This window comes from Molossus molossus, unplaced genomic scaffold (genome assembly GCF_014108415.1).
Source record: "Molossus molossus isolate mMolMol1 unplaced genomic scaffold, mMolMol1.p scaffold_m16_p_3, whole genome shotgun sequence".
NCBI lineage: Eukaryota > Metazoa > Chordata > Mammalia > Chiroptera > Molossidae > Molossus > Molossus molossus.
In genome coordinates, this window is record NW_023425366.1 from 51,248,942 (window position 1) to 51,273,952 (window position 25,011).

General features: G+C 41.9%; 1 protein-coding gene across 2 annotated transcripts in view; it reads left to right on the forward strand.

Moving 5' to 3' along the window:
* Positions 1–290: 290 nt before the first annotated feature.
* Positions 291–25,011, forward strand: part of SV2C (synaptic vesicle glycoprotein 2C) — a 134,256-nt gene continuing 109,535 nt past the window's right edge. Inside the window, exon 1 of one of the 2 annotated variants that reach the window (XM_036279819.1) lies at positions 291–971. In XM_036279819.1, coding sequence (XP_036135712.1) covers positions 392–971 — 580 coding nt within the window. In that variant the 5' untranslated portion in view covers positions 291–391. The remainder of the gene's footprint in view (positions 972–25,011) is intronic. The other variant, XM_036279820.1, reaches the window with a different exon arrangement.

The following is a 25,011-nucleotide window of genomic DNA, read 5'->3' on the forward strand; positions in this document are numbered from 1 at the left end:
GTCTCTCAGGACCGCAGGCCGATGCTCTAACCACTGAGCCAAACCGGCCAAGGCCAGCGTTCCTTAAAAATAAAACAATAACAACAGTGAAGACCCTAAATACTTCACGTACTGACCACACCTGAGCAGAGAACCAGCATCCTGTGTGCATGTGCACAGTGACATCAGAGGAAGCACATGCTAAGAATGTGTCTTAGTCTGAGGGGCAGTAAAAAGACGCCAAGAAACAGATGGTGGAAAAGACATAGAAAGGAATAATAAATATTTTCTATGGTTTTTCTTTTTTGCAGTTCTATTTTGAACCCAAAGTGGATGATGCTGTCAGGGCTGAGCCACTGACCAAAGTCTGTGAAGAACTCCCATCTTCTCATTGGCCACCAGTTGAAATACGATGGAAGACTCTTACAAGGATAGGACTTCACTGGTGAAGGGTGCCAAGGACATTGCCAAGGAGGTGAAGAAACAAACAGTAAAGAAGGTGAATCGAGCAGTGGACCGGGCCCAGGATGAATATACCCAGAGGTCCTACAGTCGGTTCCAGGACGAAGAAGAGGACGATGACTATTACCCACCTGGAGAAACCTATGATGGGCAGGCCAATGACGATGAAGGCTCCAGTGAAGCTACTGAGGGTCACGATGAAGATGACGAAATCTATGAAGGGGAGTATCAGGGCATCCCCAGTATGAACCAAGGGAAAGACAGCATCGTGTCCATGGGGCAGCCCAAGGGTGACGAGTACAAGGACCGACAGGAGCTGGAGTCTGAGAGGAAAGCTGATGAGGAAGAGCTAGCTCAGCAGTACGAGCTGATAATCCAAGAGTGTGGTCATGGCCGTTTTCAGTGGACCCTTTTCTTCGTCCTGGGCATGGCCCTCATGGCGGATGGTGTGGAGGTGTTTGTGGTTGGCTTCGTATTGCCCAGCGCCGAAACAGACTTGTGCATACCGAATTCCGGCTCCGGGTGGCTAGGTGAGTGCACCCGTCCGAGAGAGATTCTGAAACTGGTTTATTTGTTAAGCACAGTTAACAAAGAGCATAAATACATTTCATCTAGAGCACTGTATTTTTTCCATTTTATTACGAAAAATTTTAAATATACAAAGGAATCAAAAGAGTTATCAATGATACTCATCTATATCCACCACTTAGATTCTATAGTTAACATTTACTGTATTTTCTTTATCACCTATCTGTCCACCCATCAATCGAACTTATATTTTTATGCATTTCAAAGTGAGTTAGAGCCATATATTTTAACTTACCCTATTATTATAAATGTTACATTGGTTTATCCTTTATTAACTTCCAAAGATATGCCCTTCGAAGTTAATAAAGCTGTCACATAAAACTTATTTGACATTTTTCTAAATACAGAGGTTAATTCTATGAAATTCTGACAAATGTGATTTCAAATTTCAAGTTTTATATATAATACTATGGTTTAAGTATTGTGGGACCCTGCTAATTTTAATTTTTCCTGTAATTTATGTGGATGCTTTAGTGTTCTTTTTTTTTTTTTTTCAATTAACCTTATTCATAGATTTTTCTCTACATGACTTTTTCTTTTCTCAAGTTCATACCTTTGTGCCTAAACTGGAAGAACTTTATTTTCTTGTAGGATTTAAAAATCTGTTTCAAATCATATTAACATTTCAATGATATATATTAAAAATAATATGACCTCCCTATAAAATATCTAGACTTTAGATTTGAATTTTGTTATAAAGTTGCCATGCACTCAAGGTTCATACTGTTACAAAGCTGTGGTTAATACTGCCACTTATTTCCCTCGCGCAGTGAACAGAGGGCAGAGGAACGTGCATACAGTGGAATATCCCCAACAGCTTTAGTCTGGCTCAAACACTTGGTGCATTTTGCTAAGTATACCTCAGAGAACGTGCTTATGTGCATATGAAATCCTGATGTGTTTCAGAGCCCGTGAAAGAGAGTGAGAATACCTATTATCTCTATTCCAAGGGATTTAAAAAAACAAACAAACCCTAAAGCTTGAAAAAGCAAAAATATTCAACTCTTTTTGTGGAAACCTTGTCACTTTATTAAGTAATGTGATAATCATGGATGCTGAGAAATTTTCTGTGTGGAAAACAAAGACCATTTCCTAACCTGCTCTGTGACAACACAAGAGAGAGAGTCATGAATGAGAAAAAGATTTACATCTTATTCCTTTAACACTTGTTTCTTTTATGGGACCCATTTCCAGCATTTGTTTCTTTAAAAGAGATGGGTCCTTGAAAGCAGACTGTGAGGGGGAAGGAGAGACAAGAGGGTCATATTTTGCATGGGTTTTGCTGGTAGGCACATTTGGGTGTTCAACCAACACACCGCAGAACATGGTTCACAGGAGGGCCCTTGGTCATTGGTTAAATTCAGCACTTCTGTTTTATATCTATCACCTTTTCCCCCTTTGGAGAGCAAGTATACCCACTGTAAGCCTGGGCATCAACACAATTACCAAGATTTTGTTAAAGGAATAAGTCAGTAAAATGTTTTAAGAAGAAAGATCCTTAGAAATACATTCACACAAATATTTTATAATTGCAGGCTTAAATTTAGAATACACTGTCTTTCTATGTTATGAGCCTTCCTTTTATATTGGAGACATTTCAGAAAAATCCAAGCCGAGCTTTTCTTTTTGCCTTTATCTTCTTGGGGCTGAATGGAAGCCCAGTATGGCACCGTGGTCCTTATTGATTATCCTATAGCCTGTCAACCCGGAGGAGGTTACACACCCCAGGTAGCATTCAGAAGTATAGATAATACTGTGGAACAATTGGAGCATAGATAGTTTGATTTCTCCAATAAGGTTGCCAGCTGTAGTGAATTAAAAATGTGTCCCCAGGAGTGTACAGTTTCACTCAGTGTTGTGAGTCCACAACAGAAATATCTTCATGGTTTCATAACGGTGCCTTCCAGACCTGCATTTCCATTATTTAGCCGTTGTAATTTCACTTATAATTGCATACTAACCGCGTTCTTTTTAGAGAAGCATTTAAATTGTTTTGTCATTTTCATTTCATCGAATAATAGCTTTGTAATATAATTATCACACTAAGTCACAGCAATGGGATCAAAATGCAGGAAGGAAAGATGCATGACCCTTGTTTGGTGGCATTTTGAGGATATGGATTTGCAAAATAATTTCTCATTTTTTACTAAAGCATTGTGTCATTTTCCTTAAGGCAGGCCAGGAGCAAAAAATAAGAACCAATATATGCTTTTATTACTTGGGAGAGAGATTTCTTTATGTTTGCTAGAAGGTTGACTTAAAGGTAGCTAAGGGCATAGCATGTGTGCATGTGTCTGTGTGTATAGTCTGGCTGCATCTATAACATTGTTAATTGCGCTGGGAAAAGAGTAAATATTTAATTGTCTAATGAGTTGCTCTTTGGGAGAGTAAGTGCAGTCACTTTAAGATAATCCATTCTCTATTGCTAAAGTCTATTTATTGACCACTCATTATGTGCAAAGCACAGTGTTACCACAGAGCAGCAATTCTCAACCCCCCTTTGGGGGTCGAACGACCCTTTCTCAGGGGTCGCCTAAGACCATCAGAAAACACATATTTCCGATGGCGATTCATAACAGTAGCAAAATTACAGTTATGAAGTATCAAACAAAAATAATTTTATGGTTGGGGATCAGCACAATATGAGGAACTATATTAAAGGGTTGCGGCATTAGGAAGGTTTAGAACCACTGCGCTAGAGGATAATAGGATAAAAAAAAAAAAGACAACATTTCTGTATCCAAGGAAATTATGGTTGAGTATGAAAAAAATCACAACTGTCTGTGGATTACTAGTACAAGGAAGCAAGTATCCACAGCAAAAAAAAAAAAAACACAAGAAAATAAAAGCGTATCCCCCCCCCGTCCAGATCAGTGCCTGGTACATAACAGGATCTCAACAAATATTTGTCGAATGAATGAATAGAATTTCTGAGGTCTTTAACATTTTGAGAACATTGGAGAGCCATACGTGCCTAGGTAAGAGTGTGTTAGTTTGAGATGCATTAGCAGTGGAGGAACACAAAAGGGAAAGCCAGAGATGCAGATGTTGGCAGTGCCCTTCTAATGCTGCTTAAGGTTTGGGGCCACCTATGTCCCTCTTGTAGCAAAGGCTGCATTAGACAGTCTTGGTCTGGAGTCTGTGAAGATGTGAATCCTGTAGCTAAGACTCTTGGTCTAACTCCATAATTAAAGCAACATGAGGATTTCCAGTTCTCTAGAATTTGCCATCAAGAATGTGCTTTGTTAAAGATGCTGGTCTTCTTGGCAACTCTGTTTTTTCATTTAATTAACTAACCAGTTGGCATTCTAGCCTTTTTCATCAGTCTTGGTGTGGTTGACTATTGGGGATCTGCTTCCGAGAGAAGAATCTGTTTTTGGTGTGCTCACATATCTGGTTTCTAAACATGTAGGACCAAACTCCCTATCAGAACTGGCAGGAAGTAGTCAGCATTCTGGGAGGACTACTTGGGTCATCACCTGGGCTTCCCAGGGAAATATCCCATGTGCAGTACAGACTACTACATCTATCATATTGACCAGACTGGATTGGTATATTAGGCAAAAACAGAAATGAACTAAGAACATCAAAGCAGTAAGAAGAATATATTTGTACATATGACTGGAATTTTATTGACTTTTTTATTTTCAAAAGCTCTTGAAAGTTTTTTAAAAACATTTAAAAATAATTCTGGAATAAAGGTAGATTTTTGTGAATTTAGGATATATTTTTGACCAGAAAGGGAGCAGTGATTTTTATTTTACTCAATATTTTACTATCAATCATATCAAGTCAGACTCTGTGGCATTCCTGTATTCTCCATTGACAACTATAATGTTCATTCAACAAAAATTTATGGAACATCTACTATGCTACAAGCACTGTTTTAGACTCTAAAGATATAATAATAAATAAAACAGAAAAAAAAAATCTCTGGTAGGCCTTCAACATGCCTTTTAACCTCTCTTTCTATCAGTTTTATCTGGATGGTGGGATTTTTTTGGAAGGTGCAGAATTCATCCTCCCCCCTACCCCCCACCCCACAACATTTGCCACTTATAGAAAGGCTAGTTTCCTTGAAAGCTAAACTGGATGGTTATGACCTGAACCATTTTACCAATTTAGCTTCCTCCATCCTCCATGTGCCACTCTATTCCTTTAGGTATTAACAAGAGAAGAAATATTCTGTGGGATTTCTGGCTGCTTTATCTCTAGCTATCTGTATTAAAAAGTAAACAAAAAACAGCTTCAAATTTCTGAGATCCCCTTTCTTTTTAGTCCCACTGACTATCATTTGCCACTAGACTGGAGGCAGAGTGCAGCGACTGGTCCACTGTGCACTTTCCAGGGTGTAAAGCACCCCTGCCCAGTGCTACCAGGTAGACCAGTGTATCCAAGCTAATGACGAAGAGTGAGGCAGACTGTTTCCTCTTTTAGCTTTATTCCAAGATTTTGATCATTTGGCATCTGGGTGTTCTCTAAAATTTACAACCCTAAAAGTGTACATGGCAGGTTTCAGAGTCAGCAGCTCTGTACTCTGCCCAATCCCTTTGTCCTTGACTGTGCCTCCTTTTCTCAGAAGCAGGTTTGGTCTCCACTGAGTGTGCCTTCTGGCTCTGGTTAGCGTATCTCTGTCACAGGGATCCTAATTGGAATTAAAAACTTATTGGCTTCTAGAGAACATCCTGTCCACCAACACTAGCAAAATCTTATTTGGCTTCATTATTGTCAAATTGGAGAAGACTCAGTAATTCATCGCCATTATATTCCTGGGTCTTGCTCTGGTCTTCCACATTCTCCTGAGAGAAGAGAGGTTTCTGACATCACAATGGAGTTGAGCCAAGTAGCCTGAAAAGATGTCTTTATCCAAAGAGTCTGTGATCCATTTCCATAGGGCAGGAGTGAACAGAACTCCCTGCCACATGGCTGAAACTTGCCTTCTGGGACCACAAGAATGTGATAGTCAATGCCTTTTGGTCCCACGAAGCGTCACTGGGAGACTTCCCACAATACAGCTTTGAACCTGCAGGCTGATTCTCGCACGCTGCATCCCTGTATCCCTATGCACTAGAACACTCCTGGCTGAGGATTCTGATCTGCGGTCAGTGCTGGCCATGTGTGTCCTAATTCAGCCTGGAACTCCCCCAGAAGTCCTGAGAACTGGATGATGTATTGTCAGTCTGGAGAATGTGTTAATTGTGCATTTTGGTTTAAATAAGGTAATCTGAAATGTTAAACATTTGATAATTGGATCAAGCCAAATACAAATAATATAGACTTGTAGGTTTGAATCCCACACATCAAGATGCAATTGGCCGGGCTGGTGTGCCTCAGTGGTTGAGCATCGACCCATAATGTATCAGACGGTCACCAGTTGGATTCCCAGTCAGAGCACATGCCCAGGTGTGGGCCCAATCCCCAGTGGGGGGCATGCAGGAGGCGGCCAATCAATGTTCTCTCTTTGATGTTTCTCTCTATCTCTCTAAAATCAATGAAGGAAAAAAATAATAATAAGATTGTGAGAGAAAAGTAAAAGAGGTTCATGGATGTATTCTTATCTTCAGTTATTTATTTATTTATTTATTTATTTATTTATTTATTTATTTATTATGTTACAGAGGTTTCTCTTTTTCCCCCATTGACACCCTCCTCCCCCTCCCTCCCCGCCCTGTCCCCAGCTCTGTTGTTCAAGTCCACTGGTTATGTATACATAAATATAAGTTCTGTGGTTTATCTCCCCCCCCCCCTTCTGGGGATTGTCAGTCTGTACCCTACTTCCATATCTCTGGGACTACCCTGTTCTTCAGACTGTTATGTTCACTATATTCCACAGATAAGTGAGATCATATGATACTTGTCTTTCTCTGCGTGGCTTATTTAGCTTAGGATAATACTTTCCAGGTTCCACCATGTTGTCTCAAAGGATAAGAAATCTTTCTTTCTTACAGCTGCATAGTACTCCACTGTGCATATGTAGCACAGTTTTTTTGATCCATTAGTCTACTGATGGACATTTGGGTTGTTTCCAGACCTTAGCTATTGTAAATAGTGCTGTTATGAACATGGGGGTACATATCTTTCTGATTGGTGTTTCAGGCTTCTTAGGGTATATTCCTAGAAGTGGGATCACTGGGTCAAATGGAAGTTCAATTTTTAATTTTTTGAAGTAACACCATTGTGTTTTCCATAGTGGCTACACCAGTCTGCATTCCCACCAGCAGTGTACTAGAGTCCCCTTTTCTCCACACCCTCGCCAACACTTGTTTGATGATTTGTTGATGGCGGCCATTCTGACAGGTGTGAGGTGATACCTCATTGTTGTTTTAATTTGCATCTCTCTGATGATTAGTGATGTTGAGCGTTTCTTCCTATGTCTCTTAGCCATTTGTATGTCCTGTTCAGAGAGGTGTTTATTTAGGTCCTCTGCCCATTTTTTAATTGGGTTCTTTGTCTTTCTTTTGTTGAGCTGTATGAGTACTCTATATATTTTGGAAATTGACTCCTTATCTGATGTATCATTGGCAATTATACTCTCCCATAAAGTGTGTTGCCTTTCCATTTTGATGATTGTATCTTTTACTGTGCAGAAGCTTTTGAGTTTGATGTAGTCCCATGTGTTCATTTTCTCCTTTGTTTCTGTTGCCTTAGGTGATGTATCAGTGAAAATTCTGCTGTACATGATGTCTGAAATTTTGTTGTGTACAGTTTCTTCTAGGGTTTTTATGGATTCATGAGTCACATTTAAGTCTTTTATCCATTTTGAGTTTATTCTTGTGTATGGTATAAGCTGATGGTCTAGTTTCATTTTTTTTGCATGTAGCTGTCCAATTTTCCCCAACACCATTTTTTTAAAGAGGCCGTCTTTACTCCATTTTATGCTCTTGCCCCCTTTGTCAAATATTAATTGAGCAAAATGTTTTGGGTTCATTTCTGGGTTCTCTGTTCTATTCCATTGATCTATGTGCCTGTTCTTGTGCCAGTACCAGGCTGTTTTGATTACAGTAGCTTTGTAGTATAACCTGATATCTGGTATTGTGATCCCACCTACTTTGTCCTTCTTTTTCAAGATTGCTGTGGATTTTGGGGGTCTTTTTGGTTCCATGTAAAGTTTTGAATTATTTGTTCTAGTTCTGTGAAGTATGTCATTGATATCTTGATGGGGATTGCATTGAATCTATAGATTGCTTTGGGTGGTATGGACATTTTAATGATGTTAATTCTGCCAATCCATGATCAAGGTATGAGCTTCCACTGTTTTATATCTTCCTCTATTTCTTTTTTCAATGTCCTGTAGTTTTCTGCGAATAGGTCCTTTATTTCTTTGATTAAGTTTATTCCTAGGTATCTTAATTTTTTTTGCCACGATGGTAAATGGGATTGTTTTTTCAGTTTCTCTTTCTGTGAGTTCATCATTGGTATATAAAAATGCCATCAATTTCTTGACATTAATTTTGTATCCTGCTACTTTGCCAAATTTATTTATTAAGTCTAGTAAATTTTTGATGGAGTCTTTGGGGTTTTCTTTGTATACTATCATGTCATCTGCGAATAATGACAGTTTTACTTCCTCCGTTCCAATTTGGATCCCTTTTACTTTTTTTTCCTGTCTGATTGCTGTGGCTAAAACTTTCAGTACTATGTTAAATAAGAGTGGCAAAAGTGGGCATCCTTGTCTTGTTCCTGTTCTTAAGGGAAATGCTTTTAGTTTTTTTCCATTGAGTATGATGCTGGCTGTAAGTCTTTTATATATGGCCTTTATTATGTTGAGATATGATCCCTCTGTTCCCAAATTGCTGAGCATTTTTATCAGAAATGGGTGCTGGATTTTGTCAAATGCTTTTTCAGCATCTATTGATATGATCATATGATTTGTTTTGTTTTGTTTTTTGGGTTTTTTTTGGTACGTGCCCCTAGGAGGAACCGAACCTGGAACTCTCTGGTCCACAGGCTGATGCTCCAACCACTGACCCAAACCGGCCAGGGCGATCATATGATTTTTATCTTTCATTTTGTTTATGTGGTGCATCACATTTATTGATTTGTGAATATTGTACCAGCGTTGCATCCTTGGGATGAATCCCACTTGGTCATGGTGAATAATTTTTTTGATGTATTGCTGGATCCGATTTGCTAGTATTTTGTTCAGGATTTTGGCATCTATGTTCATCAGGGATATTGGCCTGTAGTTTTCTTTCTTTGTTGTGTCTTTTTCTGGTTTTGGAATTAGAATTATGCTGGCCTCATAAAACGAGTTTGGAAGTCTTCCTTCTTCTTGAATTTTTGAAATAGTTTGAGGAGAATGGGTATTAGTTCTTTGAATGTTCAATAAAAGTCCCCTGTGAAGCCGTCTGGGCCTGGGCTTTTGTTTGCTGGGAGAGTCTTGATTACATCTTCAATTTCCTTAGTTGTTCTTGGTCTGTTCAAGTGTTCTATCTCTTCCCAGTTCAGTTTTGGGAGAGTATATGTTTCTAGAAATTTGTCCATTTCCTTAGATTGTAGAATTGGTTGCCCTATAATTGTTCATAATATTTGTTAACGATCCTTTGTATTTCTGTGGTGTCAGTTGTTACTTCTCCTCTTTCATGTCTGATTTTGTGTATTTGGGTTCTCTCTCTTTGTTTCTTGGTGAGTCTAGCTAAGGGTCCATCAATCTTGTTTATCTTTTCAAAGAACCAGCTCTTTGTTTCATTGATCCTTTGAATTGTATTTTTGGTCTCTATGTCATTTATTTCTGCTCTGATCTTTACTATTTCCTTCCTTCTACTTGCTCTGGGGTTTTCGTTTTGTTTGCTTTCTAATTCTTTAAGTTGTGAGATTAGATAGTGTATTAGAAATTTTTCTTGCTTCTTGAAGTAGGCCTGTAGTGCTATGAACTTCCCTCTCAGAACTGCTTTTGCTTCATCCCATAGATTTTGTGTTGTTGTGCATTCATTTTCATTGGTTCTTATCTTCAGTTTAACTTTTACTATTTTTAAGTGTGTGACTGACTGATTTTAATTACAAGCACAATGCTGTGCCCACCAGCACGACCATCTCTTTCCCCATTTGCATTACTGCAAACAGAGCCTCTGTGACTATTAAGCAGTAACTCCCTGTTTCCACTCCTCGTAGCTCCTGGTAATTCTATTCTACTTTCTGACTCTATGAATTTGCCTATTCTAGAAGTCATGTAAGTGAAATCAGATAATCTTTTTTCCTTTTGGGTCTGGCTTATTTCACCCACCAAGGTTCATCCATGTTGTAGCATGTATCAAATTTTATGTTATATAAATGTTAACACAATACAAAAAGAAAAGAAAGAAACAATTAGAAGAGCGTCCTTTTGGAGGTGGGTGGGTGCTCCTAGCTGTCTTTCGAGATGGATTTCACCAGACTCTGGTGTATGAGGAGGTGAGTCCTGTGCAGTTGAAAATATAGCAACAGGGCGGGGCGTGAGCTTTCAGTGTGGTGGTGGCTGGGTTGCTGACCGGGAGCAGAGGCGGAAGCCGCAAGGAAGGTTATAAATGATGTTCTGATTTTAAACAGTGGAAGAGGTCATAGTGTAAGTGAGACGGTTTCCTTACTCACCAGTAGACAGTAATATGCATTACAAGGGAGCTTTTTGTGCCATTTTTTTGAGGAAAGGTTTTTCCCAAAGTAGATCCCTTATCGACAGCTGAGATGTACATTTGTTTCGTCCCCACTGAAATGAGTATTGACTTCTTTATGCTGGTCTTTCTTCTACACAGTCCCTGACCACGTTTACAGCTACAAATCCCAGGAAGGACCCCAGATGTGCAAGGCACAGTGTGACTGCTTTGTGGTAATAGTTTCTCAGTGCCATAGTCGTGGTGATAAAATTACCATCGGACTCCTTTGTTTTTGTTTTTTTTTCTTTCTATCTATATGAAATTAAATGGCTTTTTTTGAGAGTAGCTTAGTTTTCTCAGCAGAATCTAGTTAAATCAGAGATATAAAAAGTACTACTGTGTCAAAAGAACTGATTAAGAACTGAAAGAGTTAACCAAACTGCTCACAGGAAGGAGGCCTGCTGTGGGAATCAATTCAGCTGTAAACGAACCCACCCAATGGAGGCAGATTATATATGTGAGAGATGGTTGGCTCTTGGTGTCCTCTGTTTATTTAATTATCCATTTATTTTTCTAATTAATAGATTACAGATGTCTTTGTGGGATGCCACCTTTCAAATTTAGCAGTTCTCACACCGGCAGGACACCAGCAGGGACTCGTCCATTCATGCATTCATCAGACACTTACCGAGCCGATGCAGGACACTGCCCTCTGTTATGTGACCAGTAAAAAGACCAACCAGACAGAAGACTGTGCAACAAGATGCTTGTCATCAAAATAGTATGGGAAGCAGAGGACTGAGGTTAATTCTGTTTGAGGGAGGCATGGAGTTAGAAAGCCTTCAGGATCACGTGATCTCACTTATATGTGGAATCCGATGAACAAAATAACCCGGGGAACACAACAGTCCCAGAGGCGTGGAAGCATGGCACAGACGGAGGGATCTCACAGGGAAGGGGACAGGGGACCGACAGAGAGTGATCAAAGAATTTATACCCATAATCCGTGGACACAGACAATCATGTAGTAAAGACCTGGGGTGGGACGGGAACTGGGTGGAGGAGAACAAAGGAGGAAACATGGGAAACATCTGTGATACCTTCAGCAATAAAGATAAATAAAAATAATAAATAAATAAATAGCCTTCAGGAGTTTGTGGTATCTGAGCCAGGCTTTGAGCTGCAGGTAGAGTTTGGACTTGTCGCGATGGGGTGGAGAAAGGGCGCTTCTGGGAGAGAGAACAGACTGAGCCAAGGCACAAACGCATGCGCATCTTGGGTTGAGTCTTGTGAGTAGATTGTGGTTCTGTTTTGTTCAAGTGGCACATACATGTGGAGCAATAGGAAAGGGGGGTCGGGGACCTACCTGTCCTCAGAGAGCTTTAGATGAGCTTATTCAGGAGCAGGTGGGGAGCCTTTGATGTGTGAGGAAGAGGCGATGGGTGAGAACACTCCTTGGGGAGACTGCTGTGATTGGAATGGATTGGAGAGGAGCAAGCTGGCCCCAGTGAAGACTCGTGGGCATTTGTTTGATGGCCCAGCCTGCAGGTGGTGAGAGCCTGTCTGGTGGCAGAGGAGAGGAGAGAATTTGGGGCCTTCGGGAGGGATTAGCTAGGGGGGCAGGGGAGAGGAAGATACAAGGCACCGAGCCTTCACGCCCAGGTGTTGCCTTGAGTAGCGGTGCCTTACGTGGGAATTGGAGTTCTGGGACTGGTCAGGAGCGGGAGAGCCGTGTACTGGGAAGAAGATGAGTTTAGCTACACCAGACCGTAAGCACAAGAACTGAATGTCTTATTTGCAGACTACCCTTAGTACGTAGCACAGAGCCTGGGTGGTAAGTGGTGCACAGAGAATTTTTGTTGAGTTTGAGGTGCCAACCAGGATGCTCAGGAGAAGTGATCCAGGAGGGCTTGGAAGTGGGTTCTGGGGCTTGATGGAGAAATTCACCCTCGAGATGGGCAGTGGAGAGATCTTTGAATAGTGATGCAGAACCCAAAGGAGAGGATGACGTGTTGAGGGGGAGAACACAGGGAGAGACGGGGGCTAATGCAGATCTTTAGTGACGGCTCCAAGGGCTGAAAGGAGAATAGTCATACAGTAGATGACTGGAAGGTAGGAAAAGTCTCAGCTGCCTGGGCCGAGAGCAGAGAGGCGTCAGGACAGAGGGGGTCTGTAACAGATGAGCGCTCCAGGGGGCACGGCTGAGAAAAGGACATTGGCCGTGGCAATGAGGAGCCTGTTCCAGAGCGTGGGAAGGACATGTCAGATTAACTACCAAACTGAGTTTTAATATATATTTTTAAAGGGAAAGAAACACATCAATGTTTAAAAATTGATTATAAGATAGTGGAATATATTTGTTTGGGATAATACATCTAATAATATAATTATACCATAGACTGGAGCAGCTGAAAATAATACTTATCATCTTCTACAAGGGAAAAATTGCAGATTTGTAGCCATTATCTAGAACCTCTGCGTCACTATGTGCAGTAATCTTATCCAGCGTGGATATGGGAGATAAACTGGCAAACCAGGAGGAGATTGGGTTAGCTGCTCCTATCTGGTTTTACTGATTTTTCCAAATTAAAAACAGTGTTATTTACTGGTACCTCAGGATTCAACAATAAAATAAACTTTGTTGAATGTTCACATTTAGGCATTCAAATAGAAATGATGAAGGGTACAGAACTCGCCAGGGCAGGTGGGCAGAGGGGAAAGGCAGCTCCCAGGTGGCCACTCCCTGGGTGAGCTGACCTCATCAGAGGATCCTCTATGACCACACACTACAACTTTGTCCCCTAGGTTTCTGCTGGGTCAGTAAAGAATGCTCCTGCATGCCACCCCCACCCCATACTGAGCACACTATATTTATAATGTAGGGACCCAGGCATGTTATGGTGGCTCCTGAAGACGCCTGTTGTACATCACACAGTGTGTGGGGTCCCAGATCATGTTATCTTGGAGGCACAGCGCAGTGCATTGTGTATATACCACATTCTAAAAATCCATTCATCTGTCCGTGGACATTTCGGTTGTTTCCATGTCTTTGATATTGTGAATGATGCTGCAATGAACATGGGAGTGCAGTTATCTCTTTGAGATACTGATTTTAGTTCTTTGGATATACCCAGAAGTGGGATTGCTGGATCATATGGTGGTTCTATTTAATTTTTTTTTTTTTTATTCTTACCCAAGGACATTTTTGCATTTATCTTCAGATAGAGCGGGAGGGGGTGGGAGGGAAAGAGAGAGAGAGAAACATCGATGTGAGAGAAACAATCGACTGGTTGCCACCTACACGACACCAACTGGGGCCGGGGACAAACTGCAACCGAGGTGCGCGCCCTTAGTGGGAACTGAACCCGAGACTCTTTGGTCCGCGGGCCGACACTCTAACCACTGAGTCAAACTAACCACTGAGTCAAACCGGCCAGGGACTATTTAAATTTTTTAAGGAACTTCCTCACAAGGTTAGAAATGGAATTTACAGTCCCTAAATAAACACACATCTAAGATTAACTATTCCAACAAGGGTGCCAAGACCATCCAATGTGGAAAGAATAATCTTTTCAAAAAGTGGTTCAACCCTGGCCGGTTTGGCTCAGCGGTTAGAGCATCGGCCCACGGACCAGAGAGCCTCGGGTTCAGTTCCCACTAAGGGCACGCACCTTGGTTGCAGTTTGTCCCCGGCCCCAGTTGGTGTCATGTTGGTGGCAACCAGTCGATTGTTTCTCTCACATCGATGTTTCTCTCTCTCTCTCTTCCTCTCTCTCCCTCCCACTCTATCTGTACAAAAAATGGAAAAATGTCCTCGGGTGAGGATAAAAAAAAAAAGTGGTTCAGGGACAACTAGATAGCTGCATGCAAAAGAATGAAGTTAGATCCTTTCCTCATACTGTATACAAAGAGTAACTCAAAATGGACCAAAGACAAATGTAAGAGGTAAAACTATAGAACTCCTTGAAGAAAACAAAACCTTTATGACCTTTGATTTGACAAAGAATTCTTAGATATGACACTGAAACACATGAAACAAAATAAAAATATAAATTAAACTTTATCAAAATTAAAAATATTTGTGCTTCAAAGCACACCATCACAAAAATGAAAAAACAACCATTAGAATGAGTATTTCAAGTCATATATCTGATAAGGGACTTGTATCCAGCACATATGAAGAACTCTAATAAGACAAAGAACACAATTAAAAAATGGGCAAAGGGAGATTTTCCTAAATTGTCTCAAACAAGCAGCATCTGGCTACAGTGAGCCCCATACCTCTCGCTAAGTGGCCCCAGGCCCGGCACTAGGAGCAGCCAGCCTTGGTTCACAGCTTGATTTTGCATGGGCACCTCCCAGCCCAGCACAACAAGCAGCCATCAGCTGATTGCTTTGTAGGTTATGCCGGGTGGCCCTGGGTAGAACACAGGCAGTGGCTGACCTTGCCCCAGAACCAGCACACCCAGTGGACAGCTTCAGATCACGTTGAAGCACCACCACCCAACCACCTCCACAAGTGACACACTCAAGGAGTGGACTCAGTGGGTACCAGACCCTGCTGAAGTAAGTCTTGCTCTGTGTGGTGGGCCCCTGCACAGCTGATCCTCCAAGGTAGTCAGAGGCCTGTGGTCAGTGGGCACAAACCAGTCCTTGCAGCTGATCAACCTGAGTAAACCCTCCCACTGATGTACCAACAGCAATCAAGACTCAATTACAACAAAAGGGTATAAAGTCTACATGAGGGGTGCACCTCAAGGGCCCAGCTGGGATGACCAGGGAGGCTGTGCCACTGGACCTTACAGGACACCTGCTGCAACAGGCCACCCTAGGAAGCCTAGGAGACATAGCAACTCTACCTAATACATAGAAATAAACACAGGGAGGCAGCCAAAATGAGGAGACAAAGAAACATGTCCCAAATGAAAGAACAGAACAAAACTCCAGGAAAAGAATTAAATGAAATGGAGATAAGCAATCTAACAGATGCAGAGTTCAAAACTCTGCTTATAAGGATGCTCAATGAACTTAGTGAGAATTTCAAGGAACTTAGTGAGGACCTCAAGAGCATAATACAAGACCAGTCAGAAATGAAGGATGCACTAAATGAAATAAAGAATAATTTACTGGGAATCAGTAGTAGAGTAGGTGAAGCCAAGAAGCAAACCATCGATTTGGAATACAAGGAAGCAAAAAATAGCCAATCTACAAACAAAATGAGCGAGCAGAACAGAAACAGACTTATAGATACAGAGAACTTTTTGTTGGTTGCCAGATAGGAGAAGGGTTGCGGGGATAGGTGAAAAAGATGAAGGAATTAAAAAGTACAAATTGGGTGTCAGACTGAGGAACCTCAAAGGGAAGCGGGGAGGTGGGGTGGGAAGAGAGAAACCAAAGAACTTATATGCATATATGCATAACCAATAAACACAGACAATAGTGTGGGAAAGGCAGAGGGAGGTGGGAGTGGGAGGAGGGGTCAAAGGGGGAAAAAAGGAGGGACATCTGTAAATCATTCAACAATAAAGATAAGTTTAAAAAGAAAAAAATGGGCAGAGGCCTTAAATAGACATTCCTCCTAAGGAGATTTCCAAATGGCCAACAAGCACATGAAAAGATTTTTAACATTATTAATCATAAGAAAATATAAATCAAAACCAGGTGATATACTGTTTCATACCCACTGGATGGCTAGAATCAAAAAGTCAGATAATAATAAGTGTTGACAAGCATTTAGAGAAATAGGAACCCTGATACATTGCTAGTGGGAATGTAAAACGGTGCAACCACTCTGGGGAAAAGTCTGACAGTTCCTCTTGTGGTTGATCATAGACTTATCATATGACCCAGCAATTCTCCTTCTAGGTATAGACCCAAGAGAAATGAAAACTGAAGTCCATACAAAAACTTATACATGAATGTTTGTAGCAACATTATTGATAACAGCTAAAAGGTGGCAAGAACCCAAATGTCTATAAACTGATGAATGGATATAGAAAATGTAGTGTACACAATAATAGAATATTACTTGACCATAAAAAGAATGAAAGTCCAGAAAGATTTGAAGGAAACAGCATTAAACTTGTATTAAATTTAACTGCTTTGATTCAGCAAGCCACAGCAGTTAAAAACAAGGATATCAGAAAAACATTAGATGGTATCTATGTTTCTGAAAAAGGAACAGTTCAGCTGCCGAAACAGCAAGTGCTAGGTGATTCCTTAGACCAGTGGTTCTCAACCTCCTAATGCCGCGACCCTTTAATACAGTTCCTCATGTTGTGGTGACCCTCAACCATAAAACTGTTTTTTGTTGATACTTCATAACTGTAATTTTGCTACTGTTATGCATCACCATCAGAAATATGTGTTTTGCGATGGTCTTAGGAGACCCCTGTGAAAGGGTCGTTCAACCCCCACAGGTTGAGAACCACTGCCTTAGACTTATCTGTGATATTTAAAGATGCAGTAAAAGCTGTGTATTTGGGGGAAAGGAATTAAGTACATGCTACAACCTGGATGAACCATGAAAATATTATGCTAAGTGAAATGAGCCAATCACAAAAGATCATATATTATACCGTCCATATATATGAAATGTCCAGAAAAGGCAAATCCACAGGGACAGAAAGTACATCATGTGTTGTTTGGGCTGATGAGAAGATGGGGAGGGTGATAGGTCAAGGCTGTGGGGTTTTATTTTGAGGTGATGAAACGTTCTAAAATGAGTGTTGAGACAGTTGCATATATCTGAAAATATACTAAAAATCATTGAATTTTATTCTTTGAATGGGAGGATTGGATATGTGAATTATATCTCAATAAAACTGTTTTTAAAAAAGAACCTGGCCAATTTGGCTCAGCAGTTGGAGTGTCGGCCTGTGGACCGGAGAGTCCGGGTTCTGTTCCCACTAAGGGCATGTACCTCGGTTGCAGTTTGTCCCTGGCCCTGGTTGGGGTTGTGTGGGTGGCAACCAGTTGATGTTTCTCTCTTGCATCGATGTTTCTCTCTCTCTCTTCCTTCCTCTCTCCCTCCGGCTCTGCCTCAAGATAGATTCAAAAATGTCCTCGGGTGAGGATAAAAAAAAAAAAGAATAGACATGTAGCATTGCTTGGGAAAGTGATTGACTTGCTTTGTAAAGTTAGGCCAAGTATATTTGTATATAGTCCTAGGGTGCAGTGCTGTTTTAATGACTGTATAAAATCCAGGACAGAAACAAGAAAGTGGTGTGATCTTATCACCCGGTTCATCAATTTTAAATAAACCTGTTACTCTGTTCTGTTAGCTGTAGCCCACTTTTCATATCACTGATCATTTTACTTGGGCTATTTATAGCCTTTAGACTGATGCCCTTGAATACTTTTGGCTTAGAAGGAAAGGGGGGAAAAGCTGTTTTCAGAGTAAGACGACATTAGGTTAATAAGAGTATAGCAACACTGAAAATATATTTTAAAAATCTCATCGGCATGGTGATGGGAGGAGGCACTGTCGGATGATGATCCCCTGGAAGCCGTGCTTAATGCTTGTCCTAGGGTGCCTCTCTTCCCTCTCTGCAGCAGTCTATGATGCTTCCTGGGAGATGGCTGGCTGTTTTCATATTGTTCTTATTTTATGGTGTGATGTTAGAAATATTGTAACTGACTTTAATGATTTAGTAGTTGTCCTTTAGCACCCACAGGACACTGCAGGCTGTGTAGAACATGTAGCGGAGAAGTACTTATTCTGTGGGGGTTGGGCCCACGGTTTCTTCGGAGCCGGGTTGCTGATAAGCTTTGTCCAGACGTGTGTGTAGAATGAGAAGATGGTACCAGAGGTTTCCCAACCATCTCATCTGTTCCAGCCCTTTATGGTACTGAGAGTCTATGAAAGATGAATCATCTCCCTGTGTCTGAAGCAGAAGAAAGTTGGTAAAAAAAAAAAAAAAGAAAGAAAGAAAGAACAGAAAGGAGTACTGCACACATATCGCATGGCATCCTATCAGCTAATTGGGTCACAGCGACATTTCTGGAGAGGTAGCTGGCTTGCCCGGACTGAGCCCCGGAATGTTTCACGGGACATGTGTATGACTTGCTTGACCCTGCCTTTTCACTGTGGGTGCTATGTCCCCCACACTAGTCTGCGGTCCTGAGAGCAGTGTTGCTAAAACTGGTTCTGTGAGATATTCAAATCTTTACTGTGGACTTCTCAAAGCCTATCATATGCAAAACTGAGGCAATCAACACAATACTTCCAAAGTGATTTGACTGTAAACCCTGTGTTTCATAGAGCATGTATTAATACCTCCCTAAGCATGTTTTCATACTTTACTGAGCTAGGAATCCTTAGACACCTCTGAACTGGTGGCAACAAATTCATGATTCTAGGAAACGTTCTTTTGTTGCTCTATGTTTTTTCATCCTTGGGTTACCAGTGCCTGGAACATGGTTATTACTCAAGAAATGTTTGCAGAATTAATGATTGAACGAACAAATGAATGTGTACATGGTGGACTATATCCAGCTATTCTCTCTTCTAATCAATATTTATGCATTCAGCTTGCATAATATAAATGAGCTCTGCTTATTAATGATTTCCCATGTGTCTCAGGTTTAAGGTCTAAGGGGTCCTGTCACACCTAGTTTATAACCCTCTTTAATGGCACCGTGCACTAACTAGTGTTGTTGTCCTACCCCTGCCCCAAGTCCGTCTTGGCTCATCATTAGCTCTGCAGTCCAGCCTCACAGGCAGATCTTCTCGTCGAGCTCCTTCTCTTACGCAGATCAAACACTAAGGATTTTCATCATCAGAACCAAGTTAGACCTCTGATGACCATCATTACACATGGTCTGCAACAAGGCCAGCACCCTCTTCGGACTCTTGAACCTCAGTCTTTCCTCCCTGTTGGAGAAGGAGGGATGAACTGTTCTATATTCACTTTGATTTTCTATAAACTCAGTCTCAGAGCATATGGAAGGAACCTCTTCAAATGCAAAGAAAAATGTCTCCAAAGCCTTGGGTCAGGACAGTAGGCAGACGCTGGTGTTGGAAAGCGTCCCGACTGGGGCACACCCCTCCTGCAGCCTTCACATTCCCTGGTGCGCACCAGCGCAGGTACTGGACCGTCTGAGAGCTGGGAAGACGTGTTCACCCACATTTGCCTTTCCTTCAGCCGACAGAAATGGGGATTGTCTCTGCCTTAACTCAGTTGCTAAATCAAAGTAAAAATCTAACCACCACCCTGACTGGTGTGGCTCAGTTGGTTGGGCATCATCCTGTGCACTGAGGGGTTGCTGGTTCGATTCCCAGTCAAGGCACATGCCTGGGTTGTGGGCTTGGTCTCTGGTGAGGGATGGGGGGAGGGGCAGTGGCCAATCTCACATCAATGTTTCTTCTACCTTTCTCTCAATCTAAAAAAAATCAATAAAGTATTTTAAAAAATCCAACCACTTTCTTTCTTAAAATGAGAAAAATTAAATGTTTAAGGTACCATGTTTTCTTTAAATACTCTAATCTTATTTAGAAGTATTAATAGTTATTTTACTGGTTTCTAATATTTTTCAGGAACTCATGAATTATTAGAGAATGACTTTGTTCCCTTTCTAGATATTCTCAAGACCATTTTCCATACAATAGTCGCGTACGTTAGGAGCTATTGTTCACATCGGGAAGAAGCTCAGAGTCTGCACAGTAGAGTAGGAGCTGCATGGTCGAGCTCAACTGCAGAGGAACGGCCAGCAGGTCTCGTGACATCTAATTGGAGTGTCATCTCTAGTGTTTGCGCCTCCTGTCCCAGCTCTGCCAGCTGAAGACATATTGCAGGTTAAATCCTGTGACTCATCTAGTTTTGTTTTGTTTTTAATACCTAGTCACTCTCAACTTGACACTAAATTCCATATATTTTTATTGAGATGCCATGCAAATGAGCTATTGTTTTGGCATTCTGCTTGTGATTTTTTGTTCTTTCTTGGGATGTACTACTGCCGGGGATGGAACTCACAGCTTTATTCTCAAGGATATACATAGATATAAATCTTAAGACTTGCAAGAAGTTACAAAAATAGTACCAGGAGTTACTGTTTACCCTTCCTCCAGCTTTCCCCAATGATAATAGCTTTCAAAACCTTAGTATATTGTCAAACCAGGACACTGACATTGGTATAAGACTGTTAATTCAAATACAGACCTTATTTAAATTTCATCAGGTTTTTTTTCCCATTCACTCTTAGAGGGTGGGTGTTGTTCTAAGACATGCTATCACGTACACAGATTTGTATCACCTCACCACACAGTCATGGCCCAGAATCACTGATCCATCGCCACGGAGAAGTTCCCTCACATTTCCTCCTCATGGTCACACCATCTCCCCAACCCTAACCCCTGGCAAGCACTGATCTGTTCTCTATTTTGCCATTTTGAGAATATTATAGAAATGGAATCATATAGTATGTAGCCTTTTGTGATCTCCCCCCCCCCATTCAGCATAAAGTACACCCATCAGTGATTGTGTGTATTAATCATTTGTTTCTATTTATCACTGTGTAGTATCTATTGAGCTTGGGTTTTCTGTTAGGTTAAGAACAGAGTCAAATAGATCAAGCCAGTAGCTGAGTCGATTTAGGAACTGGGAGCAAGTGCGGTGAGCCAGGGAGAGGGCGGGAGGGAGGCCGCAGGACAGGCTGGGGTAGAAAGCAGGAGCAGAGTCAAGATCCGGAGTGAGGGGCACGGGGCCTTGCCGCCGAGCCCAGGCCAGGAGAGTGATAGGTGCAGCGGCGATGTGTCGGGATCAAACTCACATCCAGAAAGAAAGATTCGAGTGTGGATGGGTGACCTCAATACCTAATGTCTCCTCCACTTGTCCCGGACTAACCTCAGGGCCTCAAGCCCACTACTTGTCTGGAGTCTTCTGATATTGTTTCTGCCCTGTGGTATCTTGTGTTAATATCATGCCTAGAATAGAAATGAAGATAAGGCATAAGGGTTCACTACCCCCGTGGGTAACAGTTTTAGGCATTTTTTCAAAGTGAAGAAAATTCCTATCAGTTGACCCAGCACATAATGGCCCAGCAGCGTTCCACAGGCCTGCAGTGTGGAATCAGAGATGATTTGGCCGAAATTCCAAAGCCACTTAAAGACAGGGAAGGGGGAAGAAGTAGAAACTGGGCTTCTTGATCTCAAGTTTATAATTAGAATCAACAACCCCTTCTTGAGCAGTTAAATATCTTTGCTCAGCCCAGATTCCACTGTGAACCAGTGGGACTTGCAACAAACGAAAAGAAAAGGCCCCTTTGATAATTATGGTAAATAAATCCTGCAAGTACCTATGAGCTGGGGGCAAGCCAGTGGACAGCCATATGAATAATGCTGCCTCAGCAAATGTTTCACTGAGTCATTTTCTCTACATTTGGGAATGTAGCAGCATGTGGGTCCCTGCGTGTGCTTCTTCCACAGAATGACAGAAATTATTTGGATGACACTGACAACAGAGCCCTTGTTTAGGCATCCAGACGTCAGTCTCTTCAATACCACAGGCCACACTTCCTATGGCACAGCTCTTCCCATTTCAGGAGAGGCCCGTGTCCAAGGTCAAGTTTGCAGTGTAAAGGGTTCTTCTAAGAGGAGATGCTCAGGCATGGGCTTCCACAACGCAGGAGGTCCCCTCTCTACATGATGGAACACATCATGCCGAATTAGAACACTGAAAAGGAACACTTTGTAAAGTATATGATTATCTAACCACTATGCGGCACACCTGAAACCAATATAAGATAATAGTGAATGTAAACTGGAATTGAAAAATAAATTTTTAAAAAGAACATTGAAAGGAAGGCAAGCCATGTCGATGCTATTTGAATGAGTTGTGCATCATGGCTGTACCCACCCTTAGTATAAGAAGAGTCTGCATAATTATCGAGGGGCCCTCTTCTGCAGAGCGGAAGATATTTGCACATTTGATCATGTTACTGAAAATGAAAACAGACTCAGCTGACATGAAGCAATGATGATACTACCCTGCCAGGCATCCGCTATTAGTCTGTGAACCTACACCTTCAGACACTGGCAAATCCACTACATTGAATTCTATTTCTGGTATATTGCCAAACTGACTCTAGGGCCATAGCAAGTTTTAGCTTTACTGTAAAATGAGTAACTTGACTCAATATCTCATGTCCCTTCTAGCTCTCTGTCCTCCTTGGCTTTGTGTCTTGGTGGCCTTGAATGTGCCTGACTAGTATGAGGCAGAAAGCCCCAGGTCACTCTGACTTGAGAGTGTGTATTCCTACTATTTTTGTGAGCTGGAGGAAGAATGCATTAGCTTGTCTTTCCCAGTGGGGAACCCCAGCGTAATAATAGTGGCAAACTTAGGTAGGTTTTATTATCGGGCAGAAACAGTTCTGAGCACTTTATGGTATTTAACTTGTTTTATCTTCATAATAGCCCTATGAGGAAGGTATTATTGTTATCCCTGTTTTACAAATGATGAAACTGATGCCCGGATAGGTTAATGAGTTTTGTACAAGGTCACAGGCTAACAAGTGTCTGAGTCTGGCTAGAAGCCATGCAGTCCTGCTCCACTGAGTGGCTCGTGGTGAGGAGTCTTCAGACCCAGGAACTGGAAATCAAATCTTTTTTTTATTTTTTTTATCCTCACCCAAGGATATTTTTCCATTTTTTGTACAGATAGAATGGGAGGGAGAGAGAGTGAGAAACATCGACGTGAAGGGACACATCGAGTGGCTGCCACCCGCACGACCAACCAGGGCCGGGGACAAACTGCAACCGAGGTACATGCCCTTAGCGGGAACCGAACCCGGGTCTCTCCGGACCGCAGGCCGACGCTCTAACCGCTGAGCCAAACTGGCCAGGGCTGGAATACAAATCTTTATTAACTGAGTTATTCCTAGACTCTCTTTATAAAAATCACAATCCAAAGGATGCATTTTATACCACTTTTTGGTCCTCAAATGTCATGGAAAAGACAGGAGCTCACGCGGCCAGTGTGGCTCAGTGGACTGAGCATCGTTCCATGGACTGAGTGGTCCCAGTTCAATTGCTGGTCAGAGCACATGCCCAGGTTGTTGACTTGATCCCCAGGAGGAGGTGAGCAGGAGGCAGCCAATCAATGTGTCTCTCTCACATCAATGTTCTTATCTCTCTCTCCCTTCTTCTCTCTCTAAAAAAATCAATAAAAATGTTTTTAAAAGGAGCTCAGTGTGTGGGACAGAGAAAATAGCTTCTACTTTTGAGGCAGAACTCATGGTATCCAGACCCATGATATGTGTATGACTTTTATAGCCTCTAATTGCTTTGCAATGAAAGTAAGTAATTGCTTTGCAATGAAAGGCAATCATTTGTAAGTCCTGGCTAGGACATATTGGTGGAAGGGTCCCTGAGTTTTCTGCCTAAGTGCACAAGTGTCCAAACACCCCTGGGCCTCTAGATTCTGCACATAAACCATGGACCTCCGCTAGAAAGCATCAACATCCATGGGCTGAGAGGCACCTACTCCCGTCCTGACTGGCCTTCACGGGAGCATTCCTGCCGGCACAGCCCTCGCTGGCTCCCCATGGCCTCCAGGACTGCATCCCATGGCCCCATCTGGAGCTCCAGGCTTTAGCTGACTTATTTCTTTGCCTGCCCAGCTATGGTAGCTGCCAGACCACTTCTGCCCACCAGAACTCCTCACCCTGGGTCACATCCCTACCTTGGGTCCAGGTCAGACAGAAATGGGTGAAACCCCTTTACTACCTTTAATCACATTGGCCAAAAACAAAAGCGGACAAGCAACAAGCAGAAAGTGTAAGAAGACTCCATACAGTTGTAGAAGTGTTCATGTGTGGCAGGTCCACAAAGAGTGGAAAAGAACTCACTAACTTTCTAACGTCCTTTTGGAGATGGTGTCAGAGGGGCAATGGTGCTCTCTGCCCCGGGGCCTGTCACAGGTCTGTCCTGGGTGGGGTGGTTCTGTCCGCACTGCATTTCTTACGCACCGCGCTCGCTCACACCTCTCTGCTCCCACGATGCTCTCCGCTGAGTGTCTCCCCTTTCTTGCCAGCCCTCACCTTTCTCGCCTAAATTACATCCTAATAAGTGTGCACTGTGAAGTTCAGAGAAAAAAGGTTCTCACCAGATTTTCTCATAAAATAGAAAACAAAATCTTTTCTGAGAACATGCGACTCCGGGAGCTTTCCAGGGATGCTCTGATGACCAGTTTAACCCCAAAGAGAAACCCCCTGCTCTGCTCCTTTGTTACTCTCTAAAACTGCCCTGTAGACACCATTGCTTAATTAATTCTTCTGGTGTGACATTAATCTTGAGGAACTAATTTGGTACTAATGTAGCTGTGGTAAGTACTCCAGCAAGCCTCCCTCTATTTTTCACCATTAATTAATGAACTGTTATTTAAAGTATTGCTGACTTAACTGGGTTCCCATGTCA